At 42.0% G+C, this 25,079-nt stretch overlaps 1 protein-coding gene across 5 annotated transcripts; it reads right to left on the minus strand.

The window, feature by feature from the left end:
- Positions 1-691: 691 nt before the first annotated feature.
- On the minus strand, positions 692-24,707 carry LOC112257395 (LIM/homeobox protein Lhx6-like). Of its 5 annotated transcripts, none has more exons than XR_006084026.1 (9): positions 23,990-24,707; positions 23,187-23,255; positions 22,677-22,874; positions 21,040-21,161; positions 5,933-6,153; positions 3,161-3,261; positions 2,775-2,870; positions 2,422-2,576; positions 692-1,505 (listed from the first exon to the last, which is right to left on the minus strand). XR_006084026.1 is itself a non-coding variant. In XM_042326567.1 (9 exons), exons 1-9 carry the CDS (start codon positions 24,149-24,151, stop codon positions 1,423-1,425), a joined length of 1,227 nt encoding a protein of 408 aa, XP_042182501.1. In that variant the 5' UTR covers positions 24,152-24,701; the 3' UTR covers positions 692-1,422. The 5 variants fall into 5 exon arrangements, 3 of the variants coding, with proteins under 3 accessions (XP_042182501.1, XP_042182500.1, XP_042182499.1); XR_006084025.1 differs by having other exon boundaries at positions 2,407-2,576; positions 23,990-24,703; XM_042326567.1 differs by having other exon boundaries at positions 2,422-2,596; positions 23,990-24,701.
- Positions 24,708-25,079: the final 372 nt, after the last annotated feature.

Here is a 25,079-nt window from a genome sequence, read left to right on the forward strand (position 1 = left end):
CGACCAAGCTTTAACTTCCTGACTGATGTCTTGAGATGTTGCTTCAATATATCCACATAATTTTCCTCCCTCGTGATGCCATCTATTTTGTGAAGTGCATCAATCCCTCCTGCAGCAAAACACCCCCACAACTTGATGCTGCCACCCCCGTGCTTCACGGTTGGGATGGTGTTCTTCGGCTTGCAAGCCTCCCCATTTTTCCTCCAAACATATAATTGCGTACTATTGTTTGTACAGATGAACATGGTACCTTCAGGCGTTTGGAAATTGCTCCCAAGGATGAACCAGACTTGTGGAGGTCTACAATTATTTTCTGAGGTCTTGGCTGATTTCTTTTGATTTTCCCATGATGTCAAGCAAAGAGGCACTGAGTTTGAAGTTAGGCCTTGAAATACATCCACAGGTACACCTCCAATTGAATCAAATGATGTCAATTAGCCTAACAGAAGCTTCTAAAGCTATGACATTCTCTGGAATTTTCCAAGCTGTTTAAAGGCACAGTCAACTTAGTGTATGTAAACTTCTGACCCACTGGAATTGTGATACAGTGAATTATAAGTGAAATAATCTGTCTAAACAATTGTTGGATATAGTTTGTTAACAAGACATTTGTGGAGTGGTTGAAAAACAAGTTTTAATGACTCCAACCTAAGTTTGTAAACTTCAGACTTCAACTGTATATTGATGTTGGGATGGTGCTGGAAAAGTTTCATTTTTTTTTTTTTACATTTCCCTTTAACGAACAGCTGATTACCTGATGATTTCATACAACATCAATACTAACAACTGTGATTTAAAAATTCGTATTCGTTTTTAGTTCGTAGCAGATTCCACACCTAAAACGGTCAGTTATTTTGCATTCCTTCATGGTATCATCACAGAGTGAAAGGGGAGGTTTCTTACCTCAGTGTCCCTTGCCAAGCTCAATCCCTTGCCGTTTTTTTCTCCTCGTGAGTAAATCTGACCACACATGAGGGTGTATTCCTGTTAGTCTGGTCCCATCACTCCCTTCAGAGGATGGAGAGAAGAGACCTTTCAGTCCATTTCTGCACGCACAGAGAGCTCATAGTCGAGTTGAATGTATCTTGACAGTGAATAAGTCCCAGTTAGGAAAAGGAAGGGCTCATGTCCTCCATGACAACAATAGGTGGAATATATAATCATGATCCTGTTCATAGAAAAATAGTTCTCTCTCTCTCTCTCTCTGTCTGTCTGTCTGTCTGTCTCTCTGCCTCGGTCTCTCTCTGCCTCGGTCTCTCTCTGCCTCGGTCTCTCTCTGCCTCGGTCTCTCTCTGCCTCGGTCTCTCAGGCATCTTGAATCTTGAACCTCTCCGTAAGTCTTCATGTTTGACCTCTGGGGTCGAGTCGGCAAACGGAGGTTGCTGATGGGAGGTCAGGGGTGATGGCGGCAGCATCCGTTAGTTAGCGGCTGAGGGGTAGCTGGGACAGCGACATTGCTTGATGGGGGTTCAGGCTCTGTGTCGCTAGGACAGAGAATGGGTGGCCTGGTGGAAAAGAAGAGAGGGACATACTTCAAATATCAAGATGGAGGAGCAGTAGAGGGACACACGTAAAATATCAAGATGGAGGAGCAGTAGAGGGACACACTTCAAATATCAAGGTGGAGGGGCAGTAGAGGGACACACTTAAAATATCAAGATGGAGGAGCAGTAGAGGGACATACTTAAAATATCAAGATGGAGGAGCAGTAGAGGGACACACTTAAAATATCAAGATGGAGGAGCAGTAGAGGGACATACTTAAAATATCAAGATGGAGGAGCAGTAGAGGGACATACTTCAAATATCAAGATGGAGGAGCAGTAGAGGGACATACTTAAAATATCAAGATGGAGGAGCAGTAGAGTGACACACTTAAAATATCAAGATGGAGGAGCAGTAGAGGGACATACTTCAAATATCAAGATGGAGGAGCAGTAGAGGGACATACTTCAAATATCAAGATGGAGGAGCAGTAGAGGGACATACTTAAAATATCAAGATGGAGGAGCAGTAGAGGGACATACTTCAAATATCAAGATGGAGGAGCAGTAGAGGGACACACTTCAAATATCAAGATGGAGGAGCAGTAGAGGGACACACTTAAGCACAGTATTTGTATTATTGTTAGCGCTCAAGTGAGATTTCCAATGTGTTCATTACTTATGGCAAATAAACAGAAAACTTAGACATGAACTATTGACACAGTGAAACACGGTCAATAGTTCAAGTCTTAGATAAAAGGGTTCCAAAAGGGTTATTCGGTTGTCCAGATCCCTCCTCTGTATCTCTCTTTATGTCTTCATCATGACCGTTTTCTTTTCTAACAGAGGAGACGTAAGGATGAAAGGACTGAAAAGACAGCCGGAAGACGAGGGCTTTGTGTTGATGTAGTAGACAGACTAACCTATGTAACACTCACTGTCGATGTATCCGTGCAGGGCCACCATACGCGCCCTCTCAGAACTTCCAAAGGGGGAGTAATGCAGGTCATCAGGCAGCGAGGGGTGCATCCGGGACTGGGGGTGGCCTTGTGGGGGTCCGCTGTGCTGGGGGGTATGCTTTTTGTGTCTTGCTCTGCAGTTTTGAAACCAAACCTATGAAAATGCAATGTTACCAGCCGTGATGTGTCTGCAGCTATATTCTCAATGTTTTAGGACCATTATTCATGCACTAACTATGCCACCTAGCATACGCTGTTATCCAAAGCAACTCACAGTTGCTTTACAGTGCAATCGCTAGCATTGCTTTGAGACGGAGTAAACAGATAGTCACCTGTATGACTCTCCTGCTTAGACCAGTCATGTCTGCCAGTTTCTGCAGGGTCTGTGCATCGGGGTTGTTGTCCTGCGCAAACTGAGTCTGCATCACCTGGGAATTATAACAGAGTTTTATAAATGTATGACCTCCGTCGCTGTTATTTTTATTCTACATTAGCTAATTGTTCCGTATCAGCTTCCATTTTTCATATTACTGCAGAGATATACGACAGCGAGCCCATTGGAATGAATGAGACACCAAACCACATCTGACAATGTAACCAACAACGACCATTAGAAAGTTAGTAAGACAGTGAAATCACTTTGTGAAGTCACTATTGACTTACTATTAGAAAGAAAAATGAGGAGACAGGGACATGAGGGGGCCTGTCTGTGACTAACCTGCAGCTGCTCAGCAGTGAAGGAGGTGCGTGCTCTCTTGGCAGGCTTGGGTTGGCTGTCCTGCTCTGACGGCACTGCCCCCTCCAGAGTGATGCCACTACCTGAGTCACCACGGCACAGAGAGGGGGAGAATGAGAGGGAGAAACATCGAAAGAAAGAGACCAACAGAAAGGGACATGAGGCAAAAGCCACATTTAAAACCAGTGTTAACAGGGTTATGGAGAGTGTTATAAAACTACATACAGTTGAAGTCAGAAGTTTACATACACCTTAGCCAAAAACATTTAAACTCAGTTTTTCACAATTCATGACATTTAATCCTAGTCAAAATTCCCTGTCTTAGGTCAGTTAGGATCACCACTTTTTTGATATTCCCATGATGTCAAGCAAAGAGGCACTGAGTTTGAAGGTAGGCCTTGAAATACATCCAATGGTACACCTACAATTGACTCAAATTATGTCAATTAGCCTATCAGAAGCTTCTAAAGCCATGACATAATTGTCTGGAATTTTCCAAGCTGTTTAAAGGCACAGTCAACTTAGTGTATGTAAACTTCTGACCCACTGGAATTGTGATACAGTGAATTATAAGTGAAATACTCTGTCTGTAAACAATTGTTGGAAAAATGACTTGTGTCATGCACAAAGTAGATGTCCTAACCGACTTGCCAAACCTACAGGTTGTTAACAAAAAATTTGTGGAGTGGTTGAAAAACGAGTTTTAATGACTCCAACCTAAGTGTATGTAAACTTCTGACTTCAACTGTACATGTAACAATATGACAGGGATTATACAGCTACATACATATAACCATACAGAACATATCTTGGAAAGGGACAAATACTGTACTATGTCAGAGAGAAGGATCTAGACTAGTTCTTAGCAGTGATATATATCTCTATACAGATATATACAGTGCATTCGGAAAGTATTCAGACCTCTTGATTTTTCCCACATTTTGTTACATTACAGCCTTATTCTAAAATTGTTTCATTGTTTTTTTCCCCATTATCAATCTACACACAACACCCTATAATGACAAAGCAAAAACAGGTTTTAGACATTCATAAGTATTCAGACCCTTTACTCAGTACTTTGTTGAAGCACCTTTGGCAGCGATTACAGCCTCGAGTCTTCTTGGCATACACCTGCTTTTGTATATATCTTCTCTGCAGATCCTCTCAAGCTCTGCCAGGTTGGATGGGGAGTGTTGCTGCACATGTTCGATCGGGTTCAAGTATGTGCTCTGGCTGGGTCACTCAAGGACATTCAGAGACTTGTCTTGAAGCCACTCCTGTGTTGTCTTGATTGTGTGCTTGGGGTCGTTGTCCTGTTGGAAGGTGAACCTTCACCCTAGTCTGAGGTCCTGAGCACTCTGGAGCAGGTTTTCATCAAGGATCTCTCTGTACTTTGCTCCATTAATCTTTCCCTTGATCCTGACTAGTCTCCCAGTCCCTGCCGCTGAAAAACATCCTCACAGCATGATGCTGCCACCTCCATGCTTCACCTTAGGGATGTTGCCAGGTTTCCTCTGGATGTGACGCTTGGCATTAAGGCCAAATAGTTCAATCTTGGTTTCTTCAGACCAGAGAATATTGTTTCTCGTGGCCTGAGAGTCCTTTAGGTGCCTTTTGGCAAACTCCAAGCGGGCTGTCATGTGCCTTTTACTGAGGAGTGGCTTCCGTCTGGCCATTCTACCAAAAAGATCTGATTGGTGGAGTGCTGCGGAGATGGTTGTCCTTCTGGAAGGTTCTCCCATCTCCACAGAGGAACTCTGGAGCTCTGTCTGAGTGACCATTGGGTTCTTGGTTGCCAACTCTAGGAAGAGTCTTGGTGGTTCCAAACTTCTTCCATTTAAGAACGATGGAGGCCACTGTGTTCTTGGGGACTTTCAATGCTGCAGAAATCAGAAAAATTCCCCAGATCTGTGCCTCGACACAATCCTGTCTCGGAGCTCTACGGACAATTCCTTCGACTTCATGGCTTGGTTTTTGCTCTGACATGCACTGTCAACTGTAGGGTCTTACCAAATCATGTCAAATCAATTGAATATGCCACAGGTGGACTCCAATCAATGATCAATGGAAACAAGATGCACCTGAGCTCAATTTGGATTGTCATAGCAAAGGTCTGAATACTTATGTAAATAAGGTATTTCTCTTTTTTATTTTTTTAAACATTTGCAAACATTTCTGAAAACCTGTTTTCGTTTTGCCATTATGGGGTATTGTGTGTAGATTGATGAGGGGGGAAAACATATTTAATCCATTTCAGAATAAGGCTGTAACCTAACAACATGTGAGAAAGGGAAGGGATCTGAATACTTTCTGAATGCACTGGGTATCCAACACTTTAACAACATGACATAGACTGACCAGGTGAATCCTGGGTTTTCTTCCTAGGTTTTGGCCTTTCTAGGGAGTTTTTCCTAGCCACCGTGCTTCTACACCTGCATTGCTTGCTGTTTGGGGTTTTAGGCTGGGTTTCTGTACAGCACTTTGAGATATCAGCTGATGTACGAAGGGCTATATAAATAAATTTGATTTGATTTGAATCCAGGTGAAAGCTATGATCCCTTATTGATGGCACTTGTTAAATCCGCTTCAATCAGTGTAGATGAAGGGGAGGAGACAGGTTAAAGAAGGATGTTTAAGCCTTGAGAACATGGAGACATGGATTGTGTGTGTGTTCTATTCAGAGGGTGAGTGGGCAACACAAAACATTTAAGTATATATAAATATATACGACTAGGTAATAGAGCGCCCAATCACCACTCTCGGCAGCCCGTTTGAGGTTCTCCACCATGGTGTCGTAGTGGATCCTGCAGAGCACCTTCTCCTCCACCAGGCCAAACTCCTCCCCCGTAGACAGCTGCCTCTTGCAGGAGAAGCAGGCGAAGCACGCCAAGTGGTAGGTATTGCCCTTGGCCCGACGCACCCAGTCGCTGGAATATATCTGGCGTCCACACTGGTCACACTTTGTACCAAACCTACTGTGTGTGAGAGAGAGAGAGAGAGAGGAGAGAGAGAGAGATAGCGAGAGAGAGAGAGCGAGAGGAGCGAGAGAGAGGAGAGAGAGCGAGAGGAGAGAGAGGAGCGAGAGAGAGAGAGAGCGAGAGGAGAGAGAGGAGCGAGAGAGGAGCGAGAGAGAGGAGAGAGAGCGAGAGGAGAGAGAGAGAGAGCGAGAGGAGAGCGCGAGAGAGAGAGAGAGAGAGAGAGAGAGAGAGAGAGCGAAGGGCTGTGGCATTAATACTCTGCTATGAAGGACAAAAAACCTACGGATAAAAGTCAAGGTGCAGTCAGAAGTTATTAAATATGTCAACTTTACATACAGAATATGACAACGCTTATAGGTGAATTGAACTAGCGAAATCCATGCATTTAAACGGATGCACAATGTTAAAAGCAACATTCTGACTGAACGAAAGCTTTCCTTTTATACTTACAATACCATCTTGATTGAGTGAGCTGTTTTGTCTTGTAGTAATGTGGTGCCTGGCTGTATTTCCTTACACCTTTACATTAACAATACATGTCATTTAAAAAGAAATATATTTTATAAATATTTTTGGGGGTCAATAGATACCCAACATAACAACAGGAGGGGTTGTGTTCGACACAGCCACTCATAATAGAGCCCGTTTCCTGATTTCTGTAAAGTTAATATTGACATAAGCGCAGAACTACTTGTTTTTCAAGCATGGTTCTGTTTTATAGATTGCTGTTCTGAACAATGGACAGTTCATTACCTGGCAAATGAATATGTAGCTTAAAGTTATTTCTTTTTGCAATAAATACCTATTTACAATAGGCTATCTTAAAAAAATACATACAGACTAATGATATATACACTACCGTTCAAAAGTTTGGGGTCACTTAGAAATGTCCTTGTTTTTTAAAGAAAAGCACATTTTTTGTCCATTAAAATAACATTGAATTGAACAGAAATACAGTGTAGACATTGTTAATGCTGTAAATTACTATTGTAGCTGGAAACTGCAGATTTTTATCATTTTAAAAGACAAATTGTTCATTAGAAAACCCCTTTCTAATGGGTTTTCTAATGATCAATTATCTCTTTAAAATTATAAACTTGAATTAGCTAACACAACGTGCCATTGGAACACAGGAGTGATGGTTGCTGATAATGGGCCTCTGTACGCCTATGTAGATATTCCATTAAAAATCTGCCGTTTCCAGCTACAATAGTCATTTACAACATTAACAATGTTTACACTGTATTTCTGATCAATTTGATGTTATTTTAATGGACAAAAAATGTGCTTTTCTTTCCAAAACAAGGAAATTTTGAAGTGACCCCAAATTTTGGAACGGTAGTGTAACACAGTATAAAACACCAGGTTTTTGGTACAAAGGAATAATTAAATACAAAGGTAGTGTAGAAGAAGAAAGACGATGATATGCACACACACACGCACACGCACACGCACACGCACGCACACACACCACACACACTCCTCTGTGTTGTGTCATAGAGTCTGAGACAGTCACGCTGTCATGTTAGATTACTGCTTTGTTTCTCTGTCCTCTACTCAACACACTGTATTGTCATCAAAGAGGGCAGTAGATAGTCCGTTTAAAGTACACAATACACTTTGCAATGGTTTCACAGAGGCTTTTGAAAGCATGCTGTGTGTATTTGTGCATAATGAGTTGTATCCACTTTAGTTGTGTCCATTAGCAGCAATATCTGTAAGCTGGAGATGCAGAGTACCAAGCATTTTAAGTGATCAGGCCAGGGAAGGAAGGAAGGGAGTTGTGTGTGTGTGTGTGTGCACTTGCTACTATAGCTTATTCATTTAGGTCTGTCGGAGTTGAACACCATTCTTTCCCAGGGAAAAGGCTGAGACATCTTGCCAGCCAGAAAGCCAGCCAGGCAGGTCTGTAGAGTCAGTCTCAGACCCTCTCTTGACCTCACCATGTCATTTCTTAGTGGACAAAGCCCAGACTACATCTCTCTCTGCACTGGAGCCAGTAGAGCTTGGAAACCACGCTCATTACAACTAATTCAGCTCCATGGTATCATCCTGTAACTGGGATAGGTTGAAGTCCAACTGGCACCCTATTCCCTATATGGTACACTACTTTAGACCAGAGCCCTATGGCACCCTATTCCCTATATGGTACACTACTTTAGACCAGAGCCCTATGGCACCCTGTTCCCTATATAGTACACGACTTTAGACCAGAGCCCTATGGCACCCTGTTCCCTATATAGTACACAACTTTAGACCAGGGGGCCATTTGGGACGCACCGTGTACTCCTAGAAAAAAAAGGTGCCATCTAGAACCTTAAAGGACTTTTCGGCTGTCCCTATAGGAGAACCCTTTTTGGTTGCAGGCAGAACCCTTTTGGTTCTAGGTAAAACTCTTTTGGATTCCTTCTACAGAGGGTTCTACATGGAACCCGAAATGGTTCTACCTGGATTCAAAAAGGGTTCTCTTATGTGGACAGCCGAAGAACACTTTTGGGAGATGCTGCCTGCTGTGAAATCAGTCTGCTGCCTGCCTGGTTTGCTATGATTGGTGATTGGTCATTACTACAGCCCTTCTCTGTCTGTCTGCCAGTTCAAATAAACTAACGCCTGATCTCTCAATACCCTCTTTTATGGTGTTGATATGACACATCTTAACCAGGTAGTCATAAACTATCAAATAAATGTAGTACTTTGATTGTCATATGTGCCCCTTTTCACATTGTAAAGAAAGGAAATTCATATGAGCACCACAATGCATACTTCACCCATGCTCTACCAAGGTTTTCCAGCACACAGCTTTGACCTACTACAGTAGCTATGTTGGTCTATTGTACTTGTACTTCTAGGCAGGTTGCTTAGGATTCAAAACCTTCTCAAACAGCCTAATTCATACTCTTCATAGGGATAATGGACTTTACAGTGTCCTGCTATTAAAATAATATACAGTATATACACACTAATGTTCAAAAGTTTGGGGTCACTTAGAAATGTCCTTTTTTTCCATGAAAACATACATGAAATTAGTTGCAAAATGAATAGGAAATATAGTCAAGATGCCGACAAGGTTATAAATAATGATTTTTTAAATTGAAATAATAATTGTGTCCTTCAAACTTTGCTTTTGTCAAAGACTCCTCCATTTGCAGCAATTACAGCCTTGCTGTCAATTTGTCAATTTGTTGAGGTAATCTGAAGAGATTTCACCCCATGCTTCCTGAAGCACCTCCCAGAAGTTGGACTGGCTTGATGGGCACTATTTACGTACCATAAGTCACAACAGCTCAGTAGGGTGACCGTGCTGGCCACTCCATTATAGACAGAATACCAGCTGACTGCTTCTCCCTTAAATAGTTATTGCATAGTGTGGAGCTGTGCTTTGGGTCATTTTCCTGTTGTATGAGGAAATTGGCTCCAATTAAGAGCCGTCCACAGGGCATGGCATTGCAAAATGGAGGGATAGCCTTCCTTCTTCAAGATCCCTTTTAGCCTGTACAAATGTCCCACTTTACCACCACCAAAGCACCCCCAGACCATCACATTGCCTCCACCATGCTTGACAGATGGCGTCAAGCACTTCTCCAGCATCTTTTCATTTTTTCTGCATCTCACGAATGTTCTTCTTTGTGATCCGAACACCTCAAACGTAGAATAGTCTGTCCATAACACTTTTTTCCAATCTTCCTGTGCCCATTTTGAGCCTGTAATTGAACCCACGAATGCTGATGCTCCAGATACTCAACTTGTGTTATCACAGCTGAAAACTGTTGTCCTGATTAAAGAAGCAATTAAACTGGCCTTCTTTAGACTAGTTGAGTATCTGGAGCATCAGCATTCGTGGATTCGATTACAGGCTCAAAATAGCCAGAAACAAAAAACTTTCTTCTGAATGGGATGCTGGCCTTCTAGGAGGAGTTGCAAAGAAAAAGCCATATCTCAACCTGGCCAATAAAAATAAAAGATTAAGTTGGGCAAAAGAACAGACACTGGACAGAGGAACTCTGCCTGGAAGGCCAGCATCCCGGAGTCGCCTCTTCACTGTTGACGTTGAGACTGGTGTTTTGCGGGTACGATTTAATGAAGCTGCCAGTTGAGGACTTGTGAGGCGTCTGTTTCTCAAACTAGACACTCTAATGTACTTGTCCTCTTGCTCAGTTGTGCACCGGGGCCTCCCACTCCTCTTTCTATTCTGGTTAGCGCCAGGTTGCGCTGTTCTGTGAGATCTTCAGTTTCTTGGCAATTTCTCGCATGGAATAGCCTTCATATCTCAGAACAAGAATAGACTGACGAGTTTCAGAAGAAAGTTATTTGTTTCTGGCCATTTTGAGCCTGTAATCGAATCCACGAATGCTGATGCTCCAGATACTCAACGAGTCTAAAGAAGGCCAGTTTTATTGCTTCTTTAATCAGAACAACCATTTTCAGCTGTGCTAACATAATTGCAAAAGGGTTTTCTAATGATCAATTAGCCTTTTATGATGATAAACTTGGATTAGCTAACAAAACGTGCCATTGGAACACAGGAGTGATGGTTGCTGATAATGAGCCTCTGTACGCCTATGTAGATAATTCCATTAAAAATCCACCGTTTCCAGCTACAATAGTCATTTACCACATTAACAATGTCTACACTGTATTTCTGATCAATTTGATGTTATTTTAATGGACAAAAAATGTTGCTTTTCTTTCAAAAACAAGGACATGTCTAAGTGACCCCAGACTTTTGAACGGTAGTGTATGTTAATCCTCCAGTCCGTATTACCTTCAGGAGGAAAATCTTCTCCAGAAAGTCTTCCCCCAGCCCTCCTCTCAGCCCTCCTTTCAGCACCCCCAGCCCTCCTCTCAGCCCTCCTTTCAGCACCCCCAGCCCTCCTCTCAGCCCTCCCCAGCCCTTCTCCAGCCCCCCTCAGCCCTCATTTCAGCTCCCCCAGCCATCCTCTCAGCCCTCCTCTCAGCCCTCCTTTCAGCACCCCCCCAGCCCTCCTTCAGCCCTCCTTTCAGCACCCCCTCTCAGCCCTCCTCTCAGCCCTCCCCCAGCCCCCCCAGCCCTCCTCTCAGCCCTCCCCCAGCCCTTCCTCAGCTCCCCCAGCCCTCATTTCAGCTCCCCAGCCATCCTCTCAGCCCTTCTCTTAGCCCTCCCCCAGCCCTCCTCTCAGCCCTTCTCTCAGCCCTCCTTTCAGCTCCCCCCAGTCCTCATCTCAGCCCTCATTTCAGCTCCCCCCAGCCATCCTCTCAGCCCTTCTCTCAGCCCTAAACGTTTTGTGGATACATTTTGGTATGCTCTGGGAATTCTGTAATCTGGGGTAGATCATCCCTGAGAGAGCTATGTTTGATTGTGCATTACATGGAGGGAGGTAGCTAGGTCGTTGAGAGGCCTATACTGTTGAGCATGATTAGAGGGTATATTCATCTGCAAGATGATTTAACATAAACATATTATTGAGCGTGGGAAAAGTCTCGTTAAATGCCCATGTGTTTTCTTCAGCAGATACCCAACTATCAAAGCATAGACTCGTTCAATGCATCACAACAACTCCCTCTGTTTGTAGTCACCAGGACCAGTCTGAAATTAACATTTTAATCACAGAAGGTTGATGGCACCTTAAGTGGGGAGAACAGGCTTGTGGTAATGACTGGAGCAGAATCAGTGGAATATATATATATATATATATATATATATATATACACACACATACATACACACACATACTGAACAAAAATATAAATGCAACATTCAACAATTTCAAAGATTTTACTAAGTTACAGTTCATTTAAGGAAATCAGTCTATTGAAATAAATTCATTAGGTCCTAATCTATGGATTTCACATGACTGGGAATACAGATATGCATCTGTTGGTCACAGAAAAAGGTAGGGACGTGGATCAGGAAACCAGTCAGTATCTGGTGTGACCACCATTTACCTCATGCATCGCGACACATCTCCTTTGGATAGAGTTGATCAGGCTGTTGATTTTGGCCTGTGGAATGTTGTCCCACTCCTCTTCAATGGCTGTGCGAAGTTGCTAGAAATTGGCGGGAACTGGACAACTGATACACGTCGAGCCAGAGGATCCCAAACATGCTGAATGGGTGACATGTCTAGTGAGTATGCAGGCAATGGAAGAACTTGGACATTTTCAGACTCCAGTAATTATGTACAGATCTGTGCAACATGGGGCCGTGCATTTGTAACCGGTGGGAAATGGCTAGCTAGTTCGCTATTAGCGTTTCAATCGGTGACATCACTCGCTCTGAGACCTTAAAGTAGTTGTATCCCTTGCTCTGCAAGGGCTGTGGCTTTTGTGGAGCGATAGGTAACAATGCTTCGTGGGAGGCAGTTGTTGATGTGTTCAGAGGGTCCTTGGTTCGAGCCCAGGTTGGGGCGAGGAGAGGGACGGAAGCAACACTTTTACACATTATCATGCCGAAACATGAGGTGATGGCAGAGTATGGATGGCACTACAATGGGCCTCAGGTTCTCATCACAATATCTTATGTCTGCCCATACCATAACCCCACCGCCACCATTGGGCACTCTGTTCACAACGTTGACCTCAGGAAACCGCTCACCCACACACGCTGTCTGCCATCTGCCTGGTACAATTGAAACCGGGTTGAATCCGTGACGAGCAAACTTTTCCAGTGTGCCAGTGGCCATCGAAGGTGAACATTTGCCCACTGAAGTCGATTACAACGCTGAACTGCAGTCAGGTAAAGTCCATGGTGAGGACGACGAGCACACAGATGAGCTTCCTTGAGACGGTTTCTGACGGTTGTGTAAATCCACAGTTTCATCAGCTGTCCGGGTGGCTGGTCACAGACGATCCCGCAGGTGAATAAGCCGGATGTGGAGGTCCTGGGCTGCTGTGGTTACACGTGGTCTATGGTTGTGAGGCCGGTTGGACGTACTGCCAAATTCTCTAAAACGAAGTTGGAGGCGGCTTTTGGTAGAGAAATTAACATTAAATTCTCTGGCAACAACTCTGGTGGACATTCCTGCAGTCAGCATGCCAATTGCACGCTCCCTCAAAAATTGAGACATCTGTGGAATTGTGTTGTGTGACAAAACTGCACATTTTATTGTCCTCAGCACAAGGTGCACCTGTGTAATGATCTTTGATAAGGCCAGAATATTAAATACCAGAATAAATGATCTCATGAATCTGTCTCTTCGCAGCAAAATCTGCAGAGCTGCAATTGTTGTATGCCCCATATATATAACATTCTGTTGGTGGCAAGAATTTTGTTTCATAATTAAAATAGAAAAAGTGTTGTTTCAGTGTATCACTTCACACACCATTGTTGCCATGGAATCGGTACATCGAAAGTCTCACTGTGTTCACTTACCTCCCTGACTTCTCCTGTCAGACAATCTGACATCGCTAGTCTCTCGGTCCTCTATCCAGGTCTGGTTTCACTCATGGCTTGCTCCTCTCGGTTTCTAGGGAGACCTCATCAGGGCCTGGCAGGAAGAGGGCGGGCAGCGGGGCGGGCTGATGAGGAGGGTTGGATACATACGGCAGCTTGCCCCTCACACACACTGTGGCCTCTAACCCCCATGCTCGCCGTTGCCTCCCCTGCAACACGGCAGCGCAGACGGCCACTCAGGTTACCATGTCAGCATCTCAGGGTGCCCCTGATTAGCGGTGCTTTGCAACTTCCTGTGTGGCCTGCGGCTCACAAACTGCTCATGGCTTGCAGGCTGGCTGGCTGTTTTTCTGTTTCGGGGCCTGGTTAAAAGAGAGGGTTTAGGTACTACAGCGTGTGCTCTGTCCTGTACCCCCTCCGCCCCCTGCTCACTCCTACCACCACCCCCCCAGGCAGAGTAAACCCACACTGATTTCCTGCTATTACGCCCCATTACAGCAGCTGTCAGTCCCGAGCCAGATGAGAGACTGACACAAATGATAAATATCTCCTTGTTTTTCTGTCCAGGGCCAGAACGTAAGGAGGAGACCCTCGGGTCTGGTTTGCTCTGATCCTCTCAGAACTCACACCAGTCATCAATCTTTTCTATAGCAGGTTGGTTGGTTTCTAGTTCAAACCAGTAAGGTTGAGGGGATTCAATCAACCCACTGTGGATTCACCTGACCAATCAATGACTACGATCCTCATACACAAACCAGGGATGCTTTTGGTCCCAACCGCAATAGTGTCTTGTGAAAGCTGATTTGGTTCTGGATGCCGAGATTACAAACACAACAATGACACACCTCACTGGTATTGTACGGCTTTGAACCATGGCGCATTTCGCAATATAAAATCCTGAATTTCATATTTCTTATAATCCTCCTACTGTAGGGAATAGAAGATGTTTGAGGCAAAATGGGCAATGGGGCCTTATGATGTCATGGGGAATGGGGCCTTATGATGTCATGGGGAATGGGGCCTTATGATGTCATGGAGAATGGGGCCTTATGATGTCATGGGGAATGGGGCCTTATGATGTCATGGGGAATGGGGCCTTATGATGTCATGGGGAATGGGGCCTTATGATGTCATGGGGAATGGGGCCTTATGATGTCATGGAGAATGGGGCCTTATGATGTCATGGGGAATGGGGCCTTATGATGTCATGGGTCACGTAGAACATTATTATTGTGTAGCACAATACAGACAATTTCCACGTTGTAAAAAAAATGACACCTCAATGATTGACAGCTGGACTAGAGTAAATAAACAAAAGTCTACATAAGCAGGTTCCTATGGCGCACACACACACACACACACCCCCCGATGTGGATCAGAACCACATACATTTTTCCCTTAGCGCCTGTTTGAACAGGAGGCCCAGAGACACATAGTGAGTGTGTGTGTCTGTATTTGCATGCGCGCACATGTGTGTGGTGTGTGGGTCAGTGTCTGTGGAGTGTGTGTGTGCGTGTGTGTGTGTCAGTATATGTGCAAGCATGCATGTGTGTGGAGTGTGACAGGAATCACGTTCAGAAACACATTGACCCGGGCTAGGCTGGGGGCTTTAATTGCGGGTGATTATAAACCTCAGACCAGTGGCTCTGTATAAGGTTACCATTAGCAAAACACCAGGCAGACCCAACTCACCGCTCTGAGCTGCTGAACCCTTACAGCATAAACCTCACCACCCCAGGACACACACACACCCAACAAGGCCTACTCCCTTCACCTCTCCATGACACACACACACACACACACGCACGCATACAAACACACCTCTTTCTGCAGGGTCCTTTGCCATCATCTGAGGTGTGGGAGCAGAGCAGGCAGATGCCAATGTGCCCCTGGCTATGGCTCTGCCTGTTGGGCTAAACTGTTCACACACACACTGATATGCCAATGTGTCCACTGACTGTGGCTAAACTGATCCCTAGCCTCAACATTAGTGCCAGGCTCCCTCTCAGGCTTGGAACCATTAAAGCCCTTTCACCATGTCCACAATAATACATTAGCCAGCCAATCACATTCTGCCTCTAGTTATATTACCAACATGCCACCATACTCTGTGGCTGTCTCTCAAATGGAAACCTATTCCCTATATAGTGCACTATTTTCAACAAGAGCCCTATTCCCAATACAGTGCACTACTTTTGGCCAGAGCACTATAGGCCCTGGTCTAAAGTAGTGCACTATATAGGGAATAGTGCTCTGGTCTAAAGTAGTGCACTATATAGGGAACAGTGCTCTGGTCTAAAGTAGTGTACTATATAAGGAATAGTGCTCTGGTCTAAAGTAGTGCACTATATAAGGAATAGTGCTCTGGTCTAAAGTAGTGCACTATATAGGGAACAGTGCTCTGGTCTAAAGTAGTGCACTATATAGGGAACAGTGCTCTGGTCTAAAGTAGTGTACTATATAAGGAATAGTGCTCTGGTCTAAAGTAGTGTACTATATAAGGAATAGTGCTCTGGTCTAAAGTAGTGCACTATATAAGGAATAGTGCTCTGGTCTAAAGTAGTGTACTATATAAGGAATAGTGCTCTGGTCTAAAGTAGTGTACTATATAAGGAATAGTGCTGTGGTCTAAAGTAGTGCACTATTTAAGGAATAGTGCTGTGGTCTAAAGTAGTGCACTATATAAGGAATAGTGCTCTGGTCTAAAGTAGTGTACTATATAAGGAATAGTGCTCTGGTCTAAAGTAGTGTACTATATAAGGAATAGTGCTCTGGTCTAAAGTAGTGTACTATATAAGGAATAGTGCTCTGGTCTAAAGTAGTGTACTATATAAGGAATAGTGCTCTGGTCTAAAGTAGTGTACTATATAAGTAATAGTGCTCTGGTCTAAAGTAGTGCACTATATAAGTAATAGTGCTCTGGTCTAAAGTAGTGTACTATATAAGGAATAGTGCTCTGGTCTAAAGTAGTGTACTATATAAGTAATAGTGCTCTGGTCTAAAGTAGTGCACTATATAAGGAATAGTGCTCTGGTCTAAAGTAGTGTACTATATAAGGAATAGTGCTCTGGTCTAAAGTAGTGTACTATATAAGGAATAGTGCTCTGGTCTAAAGTAGTGTACTATATAAGTAATAGTGCTCTGGTCTAAAGTAGTGCACTATATAAGTAATAGTGTGCCATTTGGGACACATATCTTGCATCAGTCTCCAGGAAAAATGTATCTGTATGATGTGGAATTATTCCGGAGGAAAATGAATACAACTAGAAAGGACCCGTTTACAGTGTTAATAAGGGGACTTATGAAGGAAAATGATGGAGAGTTCTGTGGGTTTCATTGTGTTCGGTGCTGGACTCCTCATCCTACAGCAGATGGTCGTATCTCTTACAATAATAACATTTTACAAACTTGCCTACAGTTCTCTTCAACTGCTTTTTTGTTAAAGCTTTTGAATATATTTTTGAACATCATAAAACGAAGCCGGCTGTCACGTGATTGGCCACTAATTATGAAGGAGAAATGCTGGACGTTCTGTGAGTAGTATTGTATTCAGTGGTGGACTCCTTTTTCCTACAACAGATGGTTGTTTTTCTTAAAATATACAACTTTACCAGATAAAGGTAGCAGCAACAACAACAAAAATCTATCTGGAAAACTTGTCATTAATCGGAAAAAATATGTAAATGTGCATATTTCAACATATTGGTGATTAATTATTAGATTACAGGCAATGTTATCCTGCAATTATCAAATGTTTTTATATATAGGGCCGTGCTCAGCTGTAAAGCAATTATATCTGTGGTTCATATTCTGAACAATAACGAGTGAACCGAACAATATGTAACAATTTTGAGCCATAAGTGATCAACCTCAACATGAGTTATCATGGATAAACTCTGTGTGATAATCTGAAGAGAACTCTGACCAATCAGCACGGCTTTGAACGTTGCTAGGTTTCTCATGGGCGTGGTTTTGCACCTAGTTTGGCGTGGTTAAAAACAACCCGTAGCATATGTCCAAGTAACATTATCTCTATCAAATAAGAAGCTATAGTCAGGTCGTGTTTCACATTGATCCTGCATTATGAGAGATGCATTCAAATACATACTCAATATTAGTATTAGTAGTATTTTGTAAACATATTACACATCTATCATATTGAAAATAAAAACAGTGCATTCGGAAAGTATTCAGACCTCTTGACTTTTTCCATATTTTGTTATGTTACAGCCTTTTTCTAAAATTGATTAAATTGTTCGTTTTTTTCATCAATCTACACACACCCCATAATAACAAAGGCAACTATGTGTGGATGGCAACAACAGAGTCACAGCGGTGTAAAAGGGGAGGGGGGCAATGCAAATAGTCTGGGTAACCATTTGATTAGCTGTTCAGGAGTCTTATGGCTTGGTGGTAGAAGCTGTTTAGAAGACTCTTGGACCTAGACTTGGCACTCCGGTACCGCTTGTTGTGCGGTAGCAGAGAGAACAGTCTGGGGTGGCTGGAGTCTTTGACAATTTTTAGGGCCTTCCTGGATGGCAGGAAGCTTGGCCCCAGTGATGTACTGGGCCGTTCGCACAACCCTTTGTAGTGCCTTGCGGTCAGAGGCTGAGCAGTGATGCAACCAGTCAGGATGCTCTCGATGGTGCAGTTGTAGAACCTTTTGAGGATCTGAGGACCCATGCCAAATCTTTTCAGTCTCCTGAGGGGGAATAACTTTTGTTGAGCCCTCTTCACAACTGTCTTGGTGTGCTTGGACCATGTTAGTTTGTTGGTGATGTGGACACCAAGGAACTTGAAGCTCTCATCTGAGCCACTACAGCCCCATCGATGTGCCTTTTACTGAGGAGTGGCTTCTGTCTGGCCATTCTACCATAAAAGGCCTGATTGGTGGAGTGCTGCAGAGATGGTTCTCCTTCTGGAAGGTTCTCCCATCTCTACAGTGGAACTCTGGAGCTCTGTCAGAGTGACAATTGGGTTGTTGGTCACCTCCCTGACCAAGACCCTTCTCCCCCGATTGCTCAGTTTGGCCGGGCAGCCAGCTCTAGGAAGAGTCTTGGTGGTTTCAAACGTCTTCCATTTAAGAATGATAGAGGCCACTATGTTCTTGGGGACCTTCAATGCTGCAGATAGTTTTTGGTACCCTTCAGCAGATCTGTGCCGACACAATCCTGTCTCAGAGCTCTACGGACAATTCCTTCGACCTCATAGCTTAGTTTTTGCTCTTACGTGCACTGTCAACTGTGGGACCTTATATAGACAGGTGTGTGCCTTTCCAAATCGTGTCCAATTAATTGAATTTACGAGGTGGACTCCAATCAAGTTGTAGAAAATCTCAAGGGTGATCAATGGAAACAGGATGCACCGGAGCTCAATTTTGATTGTCATAGCAAAGGGTCTGAATACTTATGTAAATAAGGTATCTGTTTTTTATTTTTAATACATTTTCTAAAATGTCTAAAAGCCTGTTTTTGCTTTGTCATTATGGGGTATTGTGTGTAGATTGATGAGGAAAATGTTTTGTTTCATCCATTTTAGAATAAGACTGTAATGTAACAAAATGTGGAAAAAGACAAGGGGTCAGAATACTTCCTGAAACCGCTGTATGCTCATGTTTACATTCCCTGGATGTATTCTTCATGATGTTAATCTGTTTAGAAATTCCAGTAACACATTCTCGGCATTGACTTATGTTAGATCTGTAGTTTAAGGCTCGATGTTGATTTGATAGCTGCTCTACATGCCTGCATGCTGTGGCACAACACAAGTCTTGTTGGAGTTCAGTTCTCAATAGTTACACTGACGCATCTTGTGAAGCGGCACTTCACATTATTAGCCTAACACTGAAAATAAACCTTGACAGCTTCCATTCATGCCCTGTGTTGAGTACTCTGTAATCATACATACAACATGAGACTTGACTTCTTAGCTTTAGCCAAAGAGTGTTATTCTCACGCTGCAGTGCATGTATGTATGTATGTATGTATGTATGTATGTATGTATGTATGTATGTATGTATGTATGTATGTATGTATGTATGTATGTATGTATGTATGTATGTATGTATGTATGTATGTATGTATGTATGTATTTACAGACTTAAATATTGTGTAAAATGTGTTATATGAATGAAGCTGGAAAATGTAGCATATCATCGAAAATATAACAGCATTTAAAGCAATGAAAACAATTATGTTTTTACATATTGTATGTGTGTCAATTAATGTGGTAAAATATGAAACTGAACAAATAGCATTGAAAGCAATGATGAATGGTGTTATTGTGTGTAGAAACTGTAGAAAGGGTGTATGACAGCATGCTATAAGACAGTGGTTCCCCATCTTTTTCAGTTACTGTACCACCAACTGAATTTTGCTCTGCCCATTGTACCCCTGAAGTACCCCCCTCATGTGCATTTTACCAGTAGGCCTAAGTACCACCTGTGGATAGACCAAGTACCCCCAGGGGTCCTAGTACCCATGGTTGGGAACCACTGCCATAAGAAAATAGACAAATAAATGGTAGTCTTCCAGGTAGCAGCAGTTAGAATCATTCTAATTTACTGTGAATATTTTATTGTCTTTTGTTACAATTAGACAATCTCTCAAAATCATTGATTTGTCTGGATTTCTATTTGGTTATAACTCATACATGTTATGAGTTATAATGTTAATCTATTTACTGGCCTTTATTGGCCCAAAGACACTAACAAGAGGTTAGATAACAATCGAATAACAAATAGTATCCCATATTACAATCAGATGAATCAGTTGATCTCACTTTCTTTTTTAAATCAAAAGACTAGCTGAGCTGACGATCCATGGGCTATACATTCAAAACAATAACAAATTGTTCTTAACTGACTTGCCTAGTTAAATAAAGGTTCCTATCAAAAAAATAAATAATATATTGGTGTACAATCACTTGATTTAAAACATGTAAACCTATGCAAATTAAGTGGTGGTTTAATAATAGTGTCTTACCATCATTATTATTGATGAGGCATCGGTGTTGTTGTTGATAGGTCTATTACTTCAAAATAATATTAGGCATTTTGCAATTGTTTTGTTGTTGTTGTTTTATAAATTGTATGATTTAATACATTTTAAATTCAAAACTGTATGGTAAAGAAGTAGTCTGCATTGATCTCATTTTCATCTTGAGAATGCATGTAGGCCTCTATATCCCAGCAATGTATAATTCTTTCAAAACACATCTCACTGCACCCTGCATATTTAAATCCTATATAATCAGAATCAAAATGATTTTGTAACACCTCAATATTTAGGCCAATGGTGTAGCCTCAACGATGGTACGTGTAAAACTTAACCACAGTTAACTCCAACCCCTATTGTGCTCAAGCTTTGTATACCTTTTAAAACAATGACCCATTAAATGAGACAACCTGCATCTCACTATTGCATGGCCACACGCAAAGGAGTCAGGTTTCCATTTGGCAGGCAGCCGCAAACCTCAATAATATTTTAAAAACAAAGTAAAAAAACTTACCCTACCTGAAATAATCCATTTTACAGAAGATCTCTTTGTTTTTGATGTAACAGCTGTTGTGTTGACGCAATGACGTCCGGCAGACAGAACACTCCAGACACCTCACGTGCCAGATCAAGTTATTCACCTGCAAAACAAAAAGTGGTAAAAAAAAGCCGCTGAAATAATTATAATTATAACAATAGTAATAATAACAATAACACATTAATATTCTGTTGGTATCTATCCGGTATCCAAACTATCCGTTTCATAATATTACTCAAATATTAAGCCATGGATTTGCATTAAAATTAATGAATCCAATTATAGCCAATAATAACACAATAGACAACAGTAAAATAACATATATTCATTTAGGCTATTCTCCCCTTTGCAATGAATGAATTTTGTTCCCATAAAAAACATCCATATCTTATTTGGTATTTTGGTGGTTGCTACAAAAATAGTATGACATTTCTGATGTTTCCCTCTGTCCGGTAACCTTTAATTCGATATTTGATTACACATATCATCGTTCAATTGGCCATTTGACTTCAGCTAGATTGTGCACACACAGGCTACATGCAGACTATACGAAATTGTTAACTATTGTTTGATTTTACTATTGCCGTTAAAGTTGAAATAATTCCTAAACCGTATATTCTGTTGAAGGATAATTCAGATGTTATAAACAATACAATATATTATAATTGTGTTTTTTCCCCGATGTTTGTCACCGAACTAAGTTAAGTTAAATATCAGTTAAATTTTAGCATTATGTTATTCAAAAATGATTCTATACTTCGTTCTCCGTGTAATAAAATGGTCAATGTTCAAAATAAAGGAGTATGTCCTTGCAGCACTAGGTCTAGAATAGATGATTTAACAGACAAACAAATTACAGCGAGTTTTGGTGGAGAGTGGACCATTTGGTCTGTTTACCTTTATGATCAGCTATAGGCTAATATTACGACAAAAATCACATGCATCAAATATCATTATGCTCTAGGTTTTCTGAGTATTTTTTGTTTTAGAGAAGCAAGCTGACATGTTAATATATTTGAAAGATAAATAGCCTAGAAAATAACCTATTTCAAGATTATTATGGTTGATGCATTTCATCCCGTCGATTCCTGATATGACAATTTCCACATGCCTCGTTTCCATATATAGACAAATTGAGACAGATAGCGGACTAAATGATCTTCGTAGTTTAGTAACACATTTTCTGCATCTCTGCAAAACACACCCAAGCAGTTGTTTTTACTTGGAAGCACGCGAGTTCACGCAAGGCTGGGAGGTCTTGATGTGAAATTAAAAGACAGAAAAAACAACGATTTATGATACTGGCCCATAGATCTATGGCTACTGTCCTGTCCTATGTTTAGAATATAATTGTATGTCCAAACTGGTTATTCAGAAACCCCAAATTATATTTGCTTTTCATATTTTGGAGTATGCTTTTTTATATTTTTATATTCATATTAATATTTAAACATTTCCTACAGAAGATAATGTAGCCAACATGGATGTAGACTATCGCTTGTGCCAAATACAAAAATATTTGAAAGTTGTGAAAACAAAAAAAAAACGCTAAAGGGGTTTTTAGATCTGTTTACATTTGCACACACTCTTGCATAGGCAAAAACATGCGCACTCCCACCTTGAGAAGGTATCTGTCCAGGATCTCCAAACCGCAGCTCGCGCACACGTTCTTCCGGGTGGACAGCACCGAGGAGGCGGTGGAGGTAGGCGAGCAGATAGATGGAGTAGAGGGGGGACTCGGGGAGGAGCGCGTGTTCGATCGGTGGGATTCCCCATTCTCCATGTTCGATCGGTGGGATTCCCCGTCAGAGTGAGACTGCACGATAAACAAGACAATAATAAGGACATGGATAGGTTGTAAACAAATCTGGGCCATCATATTTAAAATATTCCAGCCTACAGGCTGCCTTCATGACCCGAGACATGCTTAGCCTAAGCATCTTGAGGCTTGCTATCAGGGTCACCAAAAACGGACATAGGCCACATGCTTTATGGTTTAGATAATACTTCACAGGCAATTGGACAATTAGCAATAACATGACAATTTACGCATGGCAATAAAACACAGCTTCAGATGCCATAATAATAACAGCATTGCAGAAATTGAAAATAAGGAATAACTTCTTACCATGACGTGTTCGGCTTCCACACAGCGCGAGGCACCCGGTGCACTCTGCTGCATTCCTGGAGAAATGACCTACAAGACCAGGTTTAACAGCAACAAATCGACGTCAACTCGCGGCTAACGTTCCTTCCATCTCCAGCCATGAAATCATTGAGAGACATTGCAGCCCTGCAGCTATATAAAGCGTCCAGACAATATTCCCGATTTCAACTGTTGTAGGCTATTTTGGGCCCTGCAACAAAAGCCCCAGTTTTAATGAAGCTATTTCACTTAACCCATGCCTCTTAAAGTAATCGTATTTTCCTCGCAATCCAGAGAAACGAAGAAAAAGAACGACCTGCAATTACAAATAGCTTGAAATGCTCATGATAAGAGGGACTCCGAAGTGTCAATTTCAACTGTCAATCAGAAAAGGCAACGGGCCACCCAAATAATTGCAAATTTGATTTGTAATGGCAGTAATTAAAATCGAATTCTTCTCTGGCGAATTGGCATGTTGAAGAGGGTGGACTGCAAATCACACTGTTCATAATAGACGCGCGTGCCTATTCCTTGCGCAGCTGATCTTTGTACACAACCAGTGATTCCTGACTCCACTTTAAGACACAAAAAACCGTTTCAGTTAAGAAAGCAACATGATGACAGCAGACAGAAGATTAGCAGTAAGATCCCAGTGTAGTCTATACAATATCAACGAACAGTGTGTGGTTTACCAGAAAGCAATCGTGCATCTTCTAATACTTTTTATTACGCATATATATTTACACACAGAGTATCATTGTATAGCCTAGTTTTCGTCACATTACCTGTTTTGCGGGAATTCCTTCGGATAAAAACGGATCTCCCTCTGGTAGAGGGGCCAAGACCTCATTTTTCCAATACATGAAAGCACTTGGTATTCTGATATAGTTTAACGTAGGTTGAGTTCGCTTCCCAAGCTCAGCGCTTTGAACTGATTTCTCTTTCATGCAAAAAAGTTGAGCGTTAATGGTATCATCCGTGCCATAGGTCTTCGGGGTTAATACACTTCTATTTTGCACCCACAGCGTGTTTTCCTTCTACACAACGATCAACGCAACGGCCTCCCAGCACACACGCGATATAAAGCATAAGACGTTATTCTAGCCCACCTATATGACAGAGCTCTTGGGTGTTGCGGACGGACCGGCAAGTGGAGATTGCTCTTCAGAACGCGTTATTTAGAACACTTAGTAAAATTCTTCCTTCCTCTTTGTTTTCCTCCGTTAGGGATGGACTTGCTGTCTACAGGAAGTGGATGGGTTGGCAGGTTTGCGCCAGATCGGCAAGAACGCGAGACAACTAGGCAGGGTACCGTCTCTCCAAGCGCAACTCATCTGAAGTGAAAGTTTAGTTGCGCCCCTTGTTTGGAGGGGGAGGGTAAACTTGTTGTATCACGCAAAGGTATAGGCTATACGGCTCATGTACACGAACTTTCTGATAGAGCACTGCTATGATGGAGCTTTTTTTCCTCAATTGTCCATTTTGTTAGTAAGAAATAACCCATTTAAAAATGAAAGTAAGTCTGACACTGGATAATGTTGATTCAGGTTCACGGCTTTTTTAAATTTAGGTTTAATTGAAAAAAACTATGTAGGTGTTGAATTTTATTATTTCGACTTATTATGTTAGAATTTCACAATATATAAGTAATCCTATATATAATATTAGTTAGGCTATATATACTTTGTAGTATTTTACAAAGTTGACATCAAATCACACCCAAACATACACAAATATGAATGCAATACATGCATGACCCTTGATCACAAGATCAAGTGATCCATGTCTGTCTGGAGATGATTTAATTAAATATTTGTTGTAAACTTATTTAAAAGTGGATAGTCTTGAGAAACATAGCACTTCATCGAATCATTG

Source organism: Oncorhynchus tshawytscha, linkage group LG09 (assembly GCF_018296145.1).
Source record: "Oncorhynchus tshawytscha isolate Ot180627B linkage group LG09, Otsh_v2.0, whole genome shotgun sequence".
NCBI lineage: Eukaryota > Metazoa > Chordata > Actinopteri > Salmoniformes > Salmonidae > Oncorhynchus > Oncorhynchus tshawytscha.